At 40.7% G+C, this 17,722-nt stretch overlaps 2 protein-coding genes across 2 annotated transcripts in view; one reads left to right on the plus strand and one right to left on the minus strand.

Annotated features, from left to right (window-relative positions):
* LOC147242980 (tyrosine-protein phosphatase non-receptor type 14-like) overlaps window positions 1–2,619 on the plus strand; it is a 38,757-nt gene extending 36,138 nt beyond the window's left edge. The window contains exon 20 of the mRNA XM_086188928.1: window positions 811–2,619. Coding sequence (XP_086045054.1) covers window positions 811–939 — 129 coding nt within the window. The 3' untranslated portion in view covers window positions 940–2,619. The remainder of the gene's footprint in view (window positions 1–810) is intronic.
* Window positions 2,119–13,738, minus strand: smyd2b (SET and MYND domain containing 2b). The gene is made up of 12 exons (XM_086188929.1): window positions 13,559–13,738; window positions 10,652–10,715; window positions 9,767–9,877; window positions 9,617–9,677; window positions 7,439–7,563; window positions 7,238–7,305; window positions 6,311–6,413; window positions 5,211–5,321; window positions 4,980–5,100; window positions 4,544–4,718; window positions 3,709–3,817; window positions 2,119–3,044 (listed from the first exon to the last, which is right to left on the minus strand). Exons 1-12 carry the CDS (start codon window positions 13,726–13,728, stop codon window positions 2,964–2,966), a joined length of 1,299 nt encoding a protein of 432 aa, XP_086045055.1. The 5' UTR covers window positions 13,729–13,738; the 3' UTR covers window positions 2,119–2,963.
* Window positions 13,739–17,722: the final 3,984 nt, after the last annotated feature.

Below are 17,722 nucleotides of genomic sequence, written 5' to 3' on the forward strand. Positions count from 1 at the left end.
GCCAAAGTAGATCAAGAAAGTCCAGGTGCCTCCACTGAGATTTTCTCTTCCTAGTTATATTAAAAAGCCAAATATCCGTTATATTCTCTTATATTAAATCTATTTTATTTGTTTTTCATGTGAAGTTAGATATTTTTTAGTATCCATTAGCAATCTGTTCTCCACTCGTTTCATGTCATCACATCTAGGTTGCTGTTACTGGCTTTGTCCCTGTGTAACTTCTTCCAACATCAACATGCTGCAGCAGCATTCCCTCTTCACTCACATCTGTCCATTCCACTCCTCCTTGGTTGCGTGTACATTTTAAAAATTCATTTTAAAATTGTACTAACAACTATAAAGCACAGTTGAGGTTACCTCCAAAATCTCTCAAGGGGATACTTCACCCAAGAAGTTTGAGTCGCGGTTTTTTTGTCTTTTCACCCCCACCTTTGGAACTTCATGTTGGCTAGATAAAGAAATCTTTGAGGGTTAGTAAGTGGACATTTTGCACAATTTTGCTGCTTTTAGTCGGTGGTCTCAGTTAACCTCAAGCTAAGAAAATATGAGGTTAGCTTTTTTTGAATTCTGGAGTCGCCAAGAATTCATGCAAGGGGGAAATATTTTGGGGAATATCTTCATTAATGGTAAGTTATTGAAAGGCAAATTTTATGTTTTGTGTGAAATAGAACTTTAAAAAGATACTTCTTCCAAAAAGATTCTCTTGATTTTGTTATTTTCCATTAGTTGGTTTTTTTGCATTTCTACCTGCTTCTGTGCTTTAATCATTTCTAATAATTTGATTTGAGTTTTATTTTTCTACCCGTGTAGCCGGTGGAGGTTCCCACCATGCTGTCAGGCCTGAGGCAGCAGAGGATGCTGATGGTTCAGACCATCTCCCAGTACAAGTTTGTCTACCAGGTCCTCATCCAGTTCCTCAAGAACTCCCGTCTCATCTGAGCTGGGGACCATCTGGCCTCATGTGACATGGTAGAACAGAGTGACCACAAATGGTACTTAGACAAGAACTGTGCAGACGCCTGGCTGGTAGAAACGGCTCAACTTACATGGCAGTTCTTTGGATTTAAACTCTCCTCAAGGGAGGAAATGATTTGTGTCAGCCATTTCTTCAGTTTTCCTCTTCCTCTCTCCCTGGTTTTTAATCTTGGACCTGCTCCTGCATGTTTGTGTGTTTCCATGCAGGAATTTGTGTGTCTGTCTTCACGCCCTCTTGAGAAATGAAATTTCAGTTGCAGTTTGTCTAGACTGCCCGTTCTGCCATCATTAGAGATGGCAGTTTGCTGTATGAACACTAGGTGGCAGCAGTATTATTGCAATACTCTAAAAGAGTTTGCCAAGCAAAAGTATTCTATAAATTACCACACTGGGTATTGATTCATTCAACAAATATTTACTTCGACATTGTATCAAATGTTTTTTTAATTTATTGATCTCTTGCGGTCTTGTTTAAACCATGTTGATCCTTTGGTTTTTCACCTTTTGAGCTAAATTGTTGCTTTTAATCTGCACTTCCTCTCATCTAAACATCACGAGGGGTCGCTCTCATCCACCACGTGTCTGTCAGGACCTCATGCAAACACACTCTTTCATTTCAACTATTCCTTCGATCACAGCTGCTTGTGATCCAAATGTGTCCATCATATCTCAAACCTAAGAACCACAAAATTCCTGACAGCAAATTCCCAACTTTTGGAACGGAGTGAAATTTTTTATGTTTACATGTCCAGTCAGTAGAGAACTGTGTTTTACAACCACCAACACTGTATATAGTGTAACATTGTGCCTTATTCACTCACTCACACACACACACATACACACGCACATGCATACACATGTGCACACACACTCACTCACGCACACACACACACACACACACACACACAGGAGAAGCTGCTGGCTGATATATTCATCCTTGTGTAGTCCTCTGAATGAGTTTGGTGAACTAAATTCAGTTTTTTTTTCCTCCAAAGATAAAATCTTTGAATCAGTATTTAATATTGTGTTTCATCTTATAAACATCTTAGATATTTCAAATCATTTTTGATCCCGACACGTTGTTTTTGAAGGAGCAGTCCATTTTCCAATAATCTGATCCTAAATCTGTTTCTCTTACAACGTGACATTCTGAAGAAACTCTTGCATGATACATTCATTATGCTCTTTTATTTTTATTTTTTTGAACCACGATGCAAAGCCTGCCGTGTCCAAAGTAACTCTGTACATACAGCAACGGACATGTGAAAAAAAGATTTCTACAAATGTTTTATATCGATTTTTTTTTTTTTGACTTGGTACCCAAAAAATACCGCAACAAAATAAACTATGCATGCATTTTTTTTATATTTCAATGTATATATATTCTCTGATAAGAATAAGCTTTCTGCTCTCTTTAAGTGTTTTGTTGCACTTCTGTTCCTTTTGTGACAGTATTTTCTCACAAGGCATTCCACTGTTCATTCATATTTAATTTTTCCCCTTTTTATTTTTTTTGGCGAACCCAAAATACCTTTCAAAATATGTGTACATATGTTTTGTATATGCGTTTTCAGTGCATTACGTCTTGTTTTATTTCTCCCCAGACATGTATGAAACTGTCGTACTTGCTTATTATGCAATAAAAGCCTTATTTTCTTTAAGAACGCCCACAATCTTTTATGTAGCAGATTTAGACTCTTTTAGCTTTGAGCTGAGGGGGTTTCTCAGAACCTCGCTGGGTTGCGGCTCTACGTAAACAACATTCATGATAGCAAGTCTACAAATTCCTTAAGACATCAAAAAGAACTATACAAAAAGCAACTTAATAGCAAAATGCGTACATTCCTCAAATGATCTCATACAAAACAACAACTGATCTCCACATATTAATTTCTGTGTAAAAATGCTCTTTCAAAAATAGCAAAAATAGTAGAGCTCCTCATCAGTGGAGTGATGCAGTCCACAGGGGTCGGCCGCCGCTGTCCTCTTCATTTCTGCGTCATCTCTTTACGCAACTCTTTCACATGTTGGTGGTCTTTGCCGTGAGCAACTTCCATTATAGCTAATGCCTGTACACACACACACACACACACACACACACACACACACAGCTTGACAACATGTACGTGCATGACATCTACAGCCAGTTATGTAGCATTCCTACTTAATCCTGCTGTAGCTTCTCAAGTAGGCGATAACTTTTCCACTAATATCCCTGATGTTCTTCGCCATGGACGTGGACCAAATAAACAATCAATTTCATGAGGAGATTTTGGATATTTGACATAACATATTGATCCGATCAGATACACACACAAACACACACACACATATATATATATATATACATATATATATATATATATACATATACATATATGTATATATGTATATATACATATATGTATGTATATATGTGTGTGTATATATATGTATGTATGTATATATATAATATATGTGTATATATATATAATATGTATATATATAATATGTATATATATAATATGTATATATATATGTTTATATATATGTGTATGTATATGTGTATATATATATGTTTATATATATGTGTATGTATATGTGTATATATATATATATGTTTTGCTATACATCCGAAATCCCTAAAAACAAATTGGTACTTCATCTCGATTTGGTCCGTTCTCTTCCACATGGGGGCGTCACTTTAGCTTTCAGGGATTTTGGTTCAGCTGATTGTGTCTGAGTCTGCGCTACCTTCTTCATAGCACTGAGGCCTGTTGGGTTTCTCCCCGTTCCCATGTAGAGTCGACCCATCTTCAGGTACATGGACGACACGTTCAGAGAGTAGGCGGGGTACAGCTGGCTGTGTTGGACATAGATATTACATCTGTTACTTTACCCAAAACACACACAGGTAAGTTGGCCTTTGAACAGAGAACACTCATTGTTTACGTTGTTGTTTACAGACTTTTAGATCCTTTAAATTGTTCTGTCTCCCCAAACACTGGCTCATACAATCCCATGTAAGTACAGCCATTACTTAGTCACATATGAGGCAGGTTTCCAGGGTAAAATGCATCAAGAGCTGTGCTAGAACCTCTTTCAGGGGCCCTTCCTGGTGGAGAACAGCACCTTTTCCAGGGTAAGTACATTTGAAAAGTCCTCGAAAAAAAAAACCCTACTGGGTAGAGCTCAGTGCTGGTTGGTCCTAGACTGGACGCCTGAGTGTATAAAATGATCCTGGAACAGCTTCAAATACGACATAAATTATAATATATCATCAATTGGGTGTTAAAGATGGTTGTTGCCCTGCAGCTTCGTTCTCTTTTTCCTTTGTGGTGGTGTAATTTTATATGATTTTAATCAAAGCTGTGTCAAAATTGTTACTTCAGCTTGTGAGAAAAGCTTGATATGGTCTTCCTGCAGGGGAAAAACACCAAATAATCGCTGTGTTTAGAGTTGTTGCGCAGTGTCTTTAACAAGAGCACAAGCTACCAAACTCATAATTCATACGAATGCAAGAATTTTGTTGAAAATGAAATAATTACAGTGCAGCCACATACTAATAGCAAACTGATTTTTCGGCCACCTGAAGGGTTTGAGGAGCTTCTCTCCGTATCTGATGGCTCCGTCTACATCCTCCATGTAGATACAAACGCCCATAGCCTGGTACATCATGTGGAGTATGTAGACATTAGAGTCCTCAAACACGCTCCCCATCTCCTCTATGCTCTGCTCGCACATCTCCAGTAGCTCACTAGGGGGTGCCATTGAGTCAAGGATGCCTCACAACTGATTTTGAACAGAAATGTTCCGTTTCAAAGTTTTGCTGGTTGAGTTATATCTGCTTTGAGGGACTTTGTTGTTCTTCTCAGACTCACCCATCACAGATTTAGTCCAAATCAGCAAACATGCAAACACTAATAACAGTGTGTGATTCATGTAAAGCAGAGACAAATAAACTTAAAAAGCAGATTAGCTTCATAACAGGTATCAAACCGTCACCCAGTGATGTTAAAGGATATATCTGAGGTGTTTGAGCGCTCGAAACTCTCTGATGGTTTTCCTGGCATAGCGAACCATGTTGTTGATAACCTCCGGCTCGATGGGGTCGCTCCGCTTACGCACTTTAAGCTTCTTATTGTCCTGGAGACAGAGAGAGGCTTTCAAGTGCTGTTTTAACATTTAAATTACAATCACGAGATGTATTGTGGTTTTTTTTTTTTGCACATATAAAAGTCACATCTTCCTCTTACCTTGGACTTGGTTTTACATTCCTGGCAGTCACAAGTGAAGTAATAGGACTCTCTCAGCCTGTTGTTGCGGTCGTCTGTTGGATAGAGGACGTCTATGTAGCTGATGAGTACCTAGAGGTGCAAATAACACACACGCACACGCGCACACACACACACACACACACACACACACACACACACACACACACACACACACACACACACACACACACACACACTTAATTCAAGAAGGTTTTTCCTGATTCCATTCCAGACAGACAAGTTTAAAAGTCAGGTCTGAAAATAACCGCAGCAGACTCTTTGATGAGCTGCTGCTTCCATCTTTAAAACACACAATAGAGGGTTGTGCTGCCCTTCTGAGGGCAATCTATTCTTTTCCCCAGGATGACAGCGACCATTCGCACTGATAGCTAAAGTTAATTCTAACATTGATTTTAGCTAGTCAGCTTAGCTCCCTCAAAATTGCAAAGTCTACGTTCGCTCATTTCCTACAGATATTAGAGAAAGCCATTCATCATGGAGCTTGAGCATTTGAGCGGTCAGTATAAAGACACATGTGAACCTTGTGGACAATTCACACTCCTGTGACGTGCAATGAACCGTAATCCTGCATGATTACTTGCATGAACTGTTCAGTTTGTCTCTCAACAGTTTGCGGTGCGTGTGTCAACTTTAGAGGGAACTTCTAGCTATCAGAGAAGTCTCTATGACAGCCCAACCCCAGAACTTCAACCAGTCAAACGCGCTGACATTCAAGTAAAAAATCTGAATGCTACAATCGAATGCTTTAGGAACCCCAAAACTGATCATCCTACCTCTAAATTAATGGAAGATTAATGCTGTTAAAATAAAGTCATTTAAGCTTAAAATCCTTCCTTTTGTTAAAACTCCTTGAATTTGGTTGTAGGGTGATTAAAACAGAGCCTTTTCTTCCACCACTAGAGGGAGCTCACACTGAGACCTGACATAATTACCGATTATTCACTATTCACCCTTTCTTTCTTTGAAGGACCCCCCCCCGGACATGAAGACATACAAACACACTTGGAAAAACAAAGAAGACCCAACCCCCTCTCCAGGCAGCTGTCCCCTTTCCTCACTTCATCTCCAGGTTTCATGTCCTTCACTGCCCGAACCTCCGCACACGTCCCGCTGTATGTGACTATGACGCTGGGAAGACAGCTGTGGTTTATCAGAGCCACGCTGCAGATACCAAGACAAGGAAAGAGATTAGAATTAAAAAAACCGCCTTCTATTTCTCCCTCCCTACGTAGAAGATGGAGGAGCAGTGAGTCCAGTCCTGACGTACTATTGCTCATAGCTATGACAACAGCCAAGCTCTATTCTTAGCAGGTATTTGTACTACAACTAGACAAACAGGAGGAGGCGTCCCTGAAATATGTTTATGACCTTGGTTTTGTCTGAGTTGTAGACTGGAAATAGCCCCCAAAAAGGGTGCTGAGTTTGCAAATTCACCTTCAGGCAGCCAATTTTAAAACTTTACAGCCTCTGCAACAGCAGGGAGCAAACAAATGTCCAACTGGAGGAGAAAGACTCCTGAGAATGCTACTTAGTATTAGCATGCTAACAGAAACCTTAACTAATGAGCTTTTTCAGAGGTAAAACATCTCATGTCTTGTTCCTTTGCATGGCACCGAAGGGAAAACTAGACCAACATTTCGTTGAAAGAAGTGAAAAATGAGAGGACAGCGAGGAGTCGTTGTAGACGCAGATATTACTGGAGCCCAACAGCCCTTTTCTTGCGACTTCACCTCTTGAGAAGGTCAAACATTTCGAAAGCACAGCTTCCAACGTCGAAACCACAAGTTCCATTTGATCGCAGCATCAGAAAAGACGCTGATGCACTTTTGCAGAGACTCGACATCGCCTCTTGAGGCTCTAAGTGGTATTACACGAAGAGACATTCCAATGCTAGTTTTCAGTGTTTCATAGAATCCCTTTAAATGTCTTGTTAAAAACAGCACTGAAATAAAAACCAGTGTATGCATGTGAGTTTGTCTTCTTACTCTGGGTAAACTGCCGTCCCCATGTGGGACAGTTCCTCATCTTCTACAGTAAAACCGTTACAGGAAACCTGGTTGGAGAAAAGAGGGGAGCAAATCACAGACAACAGTCTAGGACCGTGAGACGAGAGCTTTACAGACATCTGTGGTACAAATGAGAACAAGACGCATCTGTAAGCGCTGGTTGGTGATGAGGGCTCGTACCTGTGAGAAGAGCGAGAGCAGTTCTTTTTGGTTGGGAAAGTCCAGGTGTTTGGAGTAAAAATGATGCAGTTCAGCGATGTCTGCCTCGTTCAGCTCCCTTTTATCGTTGTCTACATCCTCCACATCTGCAGGAAGAGCGACAGAATGGGGTTTTTCAGCATCATCCAGTGGATTGACGTTGTTTTAACTGTGATTTTACCTCAAGCAGGGGTGCCTTCTAAAAATGCTTTTCCCCTGTGTGCCACTGTCTCTGGTGCCTCTTTATTTTCCCTCTTCATTCTTGCCAATAATGGCATCCTGAATAAAGTGCCCCTCTGCTGCCTGATCGGATTGTGAAAAAAATGTTAATTATTCAGCAAACGAACTATTTAATATCACAAAGTGAAAGTGAAAAAGTGATTTACAATGTTACTTTTAAATGTATTTTGTACTTTCTATGACCACATGTATTGCTATTTTTAATCACCTATTTTTGTTTTGATATTCATTTAATTGTTGTGGTGCAGTGGTCAGCACTGTCGCCTCACAGCAAGAAGGTTCCAGGTTCAAGCCCCAACTCGGGCACAGGATCTTTCTGTGTGGAGTCTCCATGTTCTCCCTGTTCCCGTGTGGGTTCTCTCTGGTACTCCAGCTTCCTCCCACAGTCCAAAGACATCAAGAGGGACGAGGCTGATTGATACTCTAAATTGACCGTAGGTGTGACTGTGAGTGTGAATGGTTGTCTGTCTCTATGTGTTGGTCCTGTGATGGACTGGTGACCTGTCCAGGGTGAACCCTGCCTCTCACCTGGAGGCTGCTGGGATAGGCTCCAGCCCCCCCACAACCCTTAACAGGATAAGCGGAAGAAAATGGATGTTGCATCTGGTGGGACAAATTTAACGTCATGGTCAGGCTGCACTCTGAGTACCAAGTGAGAACACTCTAAGGTGGTAGGACACACCGGTCGAACTGGGAACATCCCACCTAGGAGACTGGGATGTTTTTGTGATGTCACTTGACATGGCAGCAATTGTAGAGAAAGATGAGAAATGTATATGTTCCCGCTCTTCATGATTAGTTATGGCCGTACTCATTAGCACATATGATTCTAATGTCAAATGATACCCCACACTTCTTTAAATCTGTCTTGTAGCTGTAGCTACTGTAACGTATGTTTAGCTGTAAATACGCTGACAGTTAACTACTGACCTAAGCTTCATTACATTTGGTTTACGTGGTTGATCAGGTTGTTTCCCACCTTTCTGTAGTCTGTCAGAATATCAAGCTCATTTTCAGGGGAATCATTACGTTAAAATTTTGGAACTTAGCTATAGGAAGTCCCAGGTAACACTTGTTTGGGCTCAGTTTTACAGACTATACTCCTGTTATTCATGGTCACATCTTTATGAGAAAAACTGCACGATTTATTTTTCAGTTGTGTGTCTGCCCTTACGTATAGACAAACCTATGAAGTTTTAAAGATGGTAGCCATTAGCCTCATTAGTAGCCTTTAGCATCAGACAGCAGACAGTTAATTTAATCCCACTGATTCTTTTAATCATTCAGAGGTTTTCACTGGGTCTATACTGTTGACAGGATCTATTTTCTGTTATTATCACCATGCCAAGACTGTGTGTGTGTGTGTGTGTGTGTGTGTGTCTCTCTCTCTCTCTCTCTCTCTGTTCACATTTTGTTCCCGACCTGTAACTCTAGAGTCAAATGATCCACGTTCATCAGATACTAACACTAACTGGATGCACATAGTTTAACTTCCTCCGTGTATTATTACAAATCAAGCTCCTCAACTTTGTTCTTTATTATATGTGTGTGTGTGTATACATACAGTATATATATATATATATATATATATATATATATATATATATATATATATATATGTGTGTGTGTGTGTGTGTGTGTGTGTGTGTGTAGGTTGCAGTCTGCCCAGTGTGTACCAGCCTAAAATGTCACCATCAACTTGGCATACTTGCTGTGTTGTCTCAAGAGCTTATGGCTGGTGCCTATAGGATATATATAGATGGGGCCAAGCCATCAGTGCCTCCTCAGGCTTATCTGTATGGGTTGTACTTCATTAAGAGGGCCTTCTAGAGACACTGCCTTTATTCTGACAGATTTTAGATGTAATTATTATGGTATACTTCATGCTGTGGCCTGTGTGCTGACGGACAAATCACTCACGGGACTGCATTTCATCTATCAGCAGAATCTTCTCAGCCACAGATCGTTCCTTCTGCATTTTCTGTAGAAAAGTGGCCATAATTAACAGAAACTCAGTGAGTATGGGCAGAACAACACACCAGAAAGCTAGCACGTATATCTTTGTCTAACCTTCTTAGCAAGGATCCGGGCCACCAGGCGGGACGTCTCTGACGGGCACCACCTCTCTCCATACGCGATCATTGCGGAACACTCCATCTTGTGCATGGCCCAGTCCCCTTTCTAGAATCACACATGCATACAAATCACACGCAGTATTATCACATGATATCGAATTTTGCAGCTTTATTTACGGTTTGGTTGGACCACAACAAAGAGCCTCTCAACTAGGTTAGCGGCTGGAAGAGCATGAAAGCAACGTGGTGAAATGCGACACCACAGTGTGTTAATCTGAAGAGCAGCCTGACCCTTTTACCTCCACAGCCTGCAATCCACTGCTCTCCCATCTCTGACTTAGTTAATCAAATCATTTCAATCCATTTAAATCATACAGCTGCTTATCACACAAGCTGCTCCATCATGTATGTCATATGCACGTCATAATCATACCACGCTAACTTGTACCAACTACTGCGCAGTTTGTTGTCTTCAGTTGTAATAAATGCATTTTCTTTTCTTTTTTGTCTTTTCCTCTATTTTTACTCCAATTTGTCACTAATCTTGTCGCGGTCGTTGCCCCGTCCCTTTGAAAACTTAGAAAAAGAGGGTTAAAAAGAAGGCTAAAAAATGGTGGCACACAGACAAAAGCCAAAATATGTGTTTATTTTGGCCCACGGTGCACCATTTTGTTCAAGACCCCCCCCCCATAGTCTACGAAATATCAATCCGATTGTTGACGGAACCTTTTTTTCCAAGCGTGAGACCATCATTACCGGCCCAAGCGCCATTCGCCCAGCATCCAGAGCTTCAAGCTTTGTTATGGGGGTCAGTTTCATTCATGTCATTTTCCTTTCATTTATCACAGTGCATCATTTTATTATCCAAACGATTTCTTACCTGACATTTCACATTGCAATAAAAAGCTTTCTTGCACTTGCCACATTTTGCCAGGTTTTCTTTTCTGTAAAATGACATTAAAAAGTGGTTAATTCTCTTTTGGATGGCACAGATCAGGAGACCACAACCAGACTTAAATCTGAGTGTATTTGCACGTGGTTGTGTGCAACTTTCTGATTGTTTTTACGCTTGTGTGGACGTTTTAACATCCCCCCCCCTCTGTTACTGGGAGACATGGGACAGCAGATGCTGGAGGCCTGTTGTAAGTGATAGCAACAAAAAAAAGGCTTTAAAACATTCTGAGGTATTAATAGAGCTGACCTTATGACGGACCAGCTGTCTCTGCAACACACCGAAACAGTAAAGTAGTCCAAAAGTACAGCCGTGTCATTTTGCGTCAGTTTAGGCAAGTCACGAGTCCAGCAAGCTGCTTGGTGCTTGATTTAAGGAGGGGGGAGTCAGGTGGGGGTGGATGTGTCACCCTAGGATCCATATTTATAGACATCTGATCGAGCATTAAGGAAAAGGGTCTATCATACGGAGAGTGCTGCTATTATAAATGTGCAAAGTCAGCTAAACAACAGAAATGACTTACATCTCAAGACAGGTGTGATAATACTGGCGAGTCATGGACATCCACAGATATTGGTGTTGTTTTTTTTAAACATTTGAATGATTGTATTTTCTTGCAGAAACAATGCAGTACGGATAATATCAGCGGAAGTAAATATCGGCATCTTCATATGGGATATCAGCAATAATCCAGTGTCACGCATCCACACTTCCATCCATCCATTTTCTACCGCTTATCCTGTTAAGGGTCGCAGGGGGGTGGAGCCTATCCCAGCAGACACTGCTCCACCGTGCCGCCCACCCATCCATACTTCAATACTCGGATTTCTTTCAGCTGGAATTTTGTTCTCATCTGTGATGCAGAAGAATTATTTTCTTGTGATTATCTATTGATAGTGATGGTTACGACCCGGTACACTGGTATAGAACACACCCTTTTCATAGCAGCCATTTATCGACTGAACACGCGGAAGTGATACAAAAATTATCAAAAGAAAGGAAAACTGAAAGGGATTTATGATGATGAAGGTTACCTTTTCACAAGTGATGTCACGCTGACTCAGTTATTTCCCATCTGTCAGCTTTTCCACAAATAGAGTCAAACATTCCAACTTCCAAGGAAGTTCAGAGATGCTGGAAAAACTGGACCTCCATCAGTTTGACTTTCAAATTATCATTCAAGGATGTCGTCTGTATGATTTACAAATGCTTGCATATAAATTGAGCATGAGCATAAACGGCTATAAGAAGCTGTGTGTCAGGACTGTATTTGAACCAAATTTCATGAAAATCGGTTGAAAATAAAGAGAGTTCTAGACTGCAGCTGCTAGGATGTGGTTTGTCCCAGAAGTGTAGCCGTAGCTAGCTGTCCAAGATGGCGGAGTACCTGAGCTCTGGCCTGCCTGATTGGAAAAAGACCATAATTAGGGTTATCAGTGACACCTGTGTTCGTACTGTGACAATGGCTGCTGTTAGTGTGAGTGTGTGTGTGTGTGTGTGTGTGTGTGTGTGTGTGTGTGTGTGTGTTGCAATAGACATTTACTGAGCCTTGAATAACTCAGTATAAAGTATTCTGGAAAAAAAAGCACGTAAGTTAATGATTTATGACTAAACGACGTTGCTGTGCATAAACTTCACCTTGTCTCAGGGAAACATGCGGCTGTGTTAATTACTGTTCCCCAGCCTTGAAGTTATTAAATGATGCAAGGGCAACACAGTTCACCAGTAAGCTAATATGTTCAAACTGGAGGCAAAGCTGGTTTGGTTCTCAAATGCCATCTTTTTCTGATATCTAAAGGTGATGAGATCAAAATTGTTGATTCAGACGAGGCAAACTTAAGGCTGCCAAGAATAAAACACCAACAAACAATGTAGCTGAGTTCACACTGCCAGTTTTAATGCTCAGTTCCGACTTTTTGCTCGAATCCAATTCTTTTAGCCGTTCCCATTTGTTGTTCAAATGTGGCCCACTTGTAAACCGTCCCACACCTGGCGACGACACCATCACAAAGATGTCACACATGTCTTGGATGAATTCCAAACCATTTGGTGGCGATGATGAACACGTACGCCGGTTTATCAACTGTCAAAGCTCACTAAAGTGGAAGAAGTCCTACGGGAACAGGAGAGTGACACCAGCGTCACCACCAGTTCACACCAATTCTGATTGGTCTGCTCAGACATTACATAAAAAATGTTTCAGATTAGATGGGAAAAGATCCGATTTCTGTTCTATGTCACCCCCCCAAACCCCCCCCCCCAGATCTGAGCAAAAAAAAAAAAAAAACCAAAAAAACAAAACAAAACAAAACAAATGGGTGCCACATTTACCTGCAGTGTGAACGCAGCTCCCATTCGAGCACCCAAACTGAGACACATTTGTTGAAGTCCTCCAAGAATCAGTTTGCCACCCAACTCCAAATGTGGTTTGGATGAGATGTACAAGTATCACATTTCATGTGTTTTTTCTCTCTCTCTCTTCAACGTAACAATAAAATACAGTCTGGATACGTCGAAATTCAGATTTGGGCTGATGGTCTGAACGACTCATATCAGGTGTGATTCCTAAACCCATCTATTAACCATCTGCAGTTGCAATATAATGGATTTAGTACTAATACATGTGATAAAGTACTTTTTCTCATGTTCCATATCCATTTCCCCCTTGAGAGTGGTGCAGACATGTGGGAGAGAAGGAGAACTCTCCTTCAGAAAGATGAGACACCAAACAGAAATAGATTTGAAGCAGAGGCACTTTTATGACTCAAGTATTGCAGGTCACTGATGATGTACTTGTATGTTTGCAGTAACGTGGTTGAATGACAGTAAAGTTACCTGGTGAAGCAGAACTCGCAGTAACAGCCTCTCTCCTTCACTGTCAGCACAAACGAGTACGCCGGGCTGGAGAAGAGCAGCTCCCCGACTTTAAAGGCTTTGGTAACGCGGAGACCTCGCCCTTTCCCCGGGCTGTCAAACCTCTCAATCCCCTCGATGCTGCCCGTCATCGCACCTCCTCCTGCTGCACCCCGTCCTCCAAATGAGAGAGAGTCACGTCAGGATAGAGAGAGGTGGGATGGGTGGTGGTGGGGGCGTCGACCTGTCAGAGAGCACATCCACGCTGCACTTTTACACAAACCAAGGTTCAGTTCCACTTTTCTATCGAGAGACAAAGTCTATTCACTTAAAAACTCTGATTTAAGGAGGCATACATACATTTTTATCGTAGTTGTGGTCAGCATGACGTCTGGTTCAAGGAAAGTACAGTGGCGATTTTTATCAGCACCAAGCCTGAACGGGAGAAATATTTCCTTTCTAGCATACATAAATAAACGTATAACTAAATAAGAATATAAATAAATAAATGAGCGAAACAGCGCCCCCTAGGAGGCAGCGGCTGCTACACAGACAGTTAGATGAAACCAATGATATCAAAACGTGTCATAACGCCTCATTGTAATGGAACTACATTTAGTAAATGAGAAAATATGAAACGAATAAATGGGGAAAAACTGAGGGATGTTTTGAACCCATGTCATCTCATTAATACACCACGGATATTAATGAAATGATTTTGCCACTAGCGTCAACTTTTTCTGGAGTTTTGCGTCAGAAATCAACAATATTCGGTTTTTTGGTTGTTTTTTTTTCAGGAGTTAGAATTTTTTTCCCCCTCAGAACCCTTTAAACCATTTTTAGTGACCAAGTCGGTGAGCGGTGATTGGCGTATGATATGGAGCTCACATCAGCTTTGCCAGGTACCTAAACTGAAAGGTAGAATAAGTGTTGATGTGAGCCTTTATCATTTTGATGTACGTTGGTGTGCAGTACTTCATCAACTCAGGTCAGCAATACGATAAATACTTTTTCTTTCTTTTTTTTAGAGTTCTGTCCATGTAAATGATCCAGGATTTCACCTGTAACATGAATTGTCAGGTTCCGCAGAGCTAACATTGCTACAGACTTCTACATACATCCTCCTCATCAGACAGGAAACATGAACACCAGCGCCCATTGGGTTTCTATTTGTCATCTGCTTTTGTCCTTTTTTGGTGTTATTGAGCGCATGAGTTTTGCTCTGTGTCCTTAAATCTCAACCAGAATGAGCTTTATTGGTGAAGTGCACATACCAAGATTTTAACCCCATTTTTTTTTTTTTACATTTCTCTTTACTTAACACACGCAGGACAAATAAACATTTAACCCAATATGAACAAATACATAGACATTTTGTTCGTATAAGTGCAATGGCGCAGTGACATACAACGATACAGAGAGCAAAAAATGAGAATAAGTAGGTTATGGATGTTCAGGTTTCAGGTGGAGCAATGGCTCAAACTCAGTGGAATAAATATAGAATTATTCACAATTAATGTGAAATTATTAAAAGTAAATTTATAGTGAGTGGTTATTAGAGTTAGAGGGTTTTTTCCTCATTAAGTACTCATCAGAGAGACAGCTTCTGGAGAGAAAGTGGGTTTGTGCCTTATATATATGTAATTATGTGTACATCATAGGTGTCATATGTTATGATCTGTTTTGTATGCTTTCCAATCAGGTTGCATGACCGGCACGATCTCCTTCATTGATTTGTAACATCAGCAAAATGTTCGTTCACCTCTAGCAGTCATGGTTCACTTATATGCTGATACAGTTTGGTGATCAAATGAATGTCACGTATATTTCACATACCATCGCAAAACTGGACTTTATGAAGTCTGTAGCTGCTGGCAATGGATGAAAACACGTAAGTCTCCATTGTGGCTTTAGATTGTTTCATTTGGATGAACTTTTCTGAACCAATCTGACCGCCTTGTACTGGATATGAGCTAAGTTGTGCAAAGAACAAAAGCAGCATTCATGTCATCAAGTGTTTCAGCTCCTTGGTGTTGGTACGCTTGAATGTAGGTTAATGAGGCCATCTAGTGGTGAAGATTAGGAATGCTTTGTGCCAACTCTCATCTTAGAGTTTGGAGATATGTTGGCTAAATGATGTCGTTGAGTTAAATATTGTCGAGAAAAGTCTTGAGTGCTCGGTGATGGTGGATCCAAGAGACATGGTGAGATGAAGAGTGGGGGCCCTCAAGTTCCCTCCAGCTCTGTCACATTGTGCCCTCGTGTGGGAGTTCACCGTCAACGCACCTTCAAGTGATTATGAAGGCCCTCGTCCTCGTGTTATTACCTTAGACATGTAGTAAGAGTGACACGGGCTCACCGGCACAGCTCAGGTCAGGGACTTGCTCTTGAGTGAATTGAAATATTTCATAAACAACCATAAACACACAACACGCAGGCAGGTGTGCGTGCGTGTGTGTATAACTGTGTGTGCCCTATCTCACTGTGAAGATTTGTCCCTCATCTGTATCTGAAGCCTTTATCCAACCTTGCCCCAGTTTCCCTCTATTTATTATAATTCCATTTTTCCAGTCTCTCAATCTAAAGATGTGTTCCTCTTCATTTTTTAATAATGTTCAAGCAAGGCAGACATGTCCCTGGGAGATTATTTCATCGTCTTTGGCGTCTCGTCTTGATTACATCAGAGGAACCTGATTTGATTTAGAAGAAACCCCCTGTTCCAGGACTCGGATCTCTTTAGACCTCCCCTCTGTGCTGATTTCTTGCTTTGTCAGAGAGGATGATCTTGATGAATAGGATCTGAAACAGGGAGGGAGAGGGGGATTAGGTGAAAGGATTATAATTTCCAATGATGAGAAATAATAAGAAACAATAAATCCTAAAGTAGATTTAGTTCTCAAGGAAAACCTGTTAGGGAAAACAGAATAAGAGACTGGACAGTGGTATTAAATAGATACAGTAGAAGCCTGACCTGGTTAGTTTGAGAGACAAGTTGTCTTACAAACTGGAATTTAGTTCCATCAAATATCTGTACTTTATTATAATTGCCATGGATTTTCATGTGAAATGAATTGGACCAGTTTTAATAACTAATAAAATCATGTTTTTGTACCTGATGCATTAACTGCATTCACCTCCATCCTCTTCAAACCCGCATTTATGTAACAGGTGTCAAAAAACACTTGACTCGCGTTACGTAGTTTTGTGAGTTGTGTATTTGCATTACTCAAAACTCAGATAAATCCTCAAACTCAAGCAATGCTTCATTGTCTGTCCAGCTTTTTCAACTGTCACAAATAACCGTCTTGAGCCTCTGAAGATGATTTCCTTTTTGTCCAAATTCATTTGAGCTAAAAACATGCAAACAATAACACGTGGTTCTTTGCTTGTTATGTTATAGCTTTTTTAAATTTATTTTTTTTGGGGGGGGGGGGTTGTGGATTACTGAGCATACGGCTGGATAAAGAAGACCCAGATTACACCCGATAATGCCCTTGAGAGTTTGCAAACAGATTTTCTTGTGGGTGGTTTTGCTGTTGTTAGCTGTCCTTCGCCATTCACTAAATATACGTACGCGTCTGAGTCTCTCTGCATTCTGGAGCCACCAAGAAGCGATGCAGGAGGGGAAAAAAAAACAACAACATCTTTTGTGAGATCAAGACAATCCCCACTAATTGTGGGGACGCTAAAACGGACAATGCACTTTTTGGGTGAAATATCACATGAAAGGTGTGTTTCATGAGGTCACCTGTCAACGACGCCAAGCTTTTGCCCGCAGCGGTGTTATAATGTTTATCACGCTCCAAAAGTTATTTCTAGTGTGATTGTTTTGATAACAGTGCTGGATTACTCTATGATCAAGGGCTCATGTCACGGTGAGGTATGTTAAGCACAGTTTGTGCTTGGGCTATATCATTAGAAGGAAACAGCAAAAAGTCAATCAAGAAGTCCCAGTGTGTCAGGAATAAATCTTGAATGCGTCACTTCGTTACCAAGAAAGACGCACAACATCGACTGGTGGTTTTGGTGGTGAGCACGTAGTGAGTTTTCACCAATTTTTCTTTATTTTCAAAAAAAATAAAAGAATAATGTAATGATTTTTTTTAAAAAAAACAAACAGTATTATATTATAGATATAGTTTCAAT

This window comes from Aulostomus chinensis, chromosome 20, assembly GCF_037954235.1.
Source record: "Aulostomus chinensis isolate RoL2024-O1b breed Wild chromosome 20, RoL_Achi_v1.0, whole genome shotgun sequence".
Classification (NCBI taxonomy): Eukaryota; Metazoa; Chordata; class Actinopteri; order Syngnathiformes; family Aulostomidae; genus Aulostomus; species Aulostomus chinensis.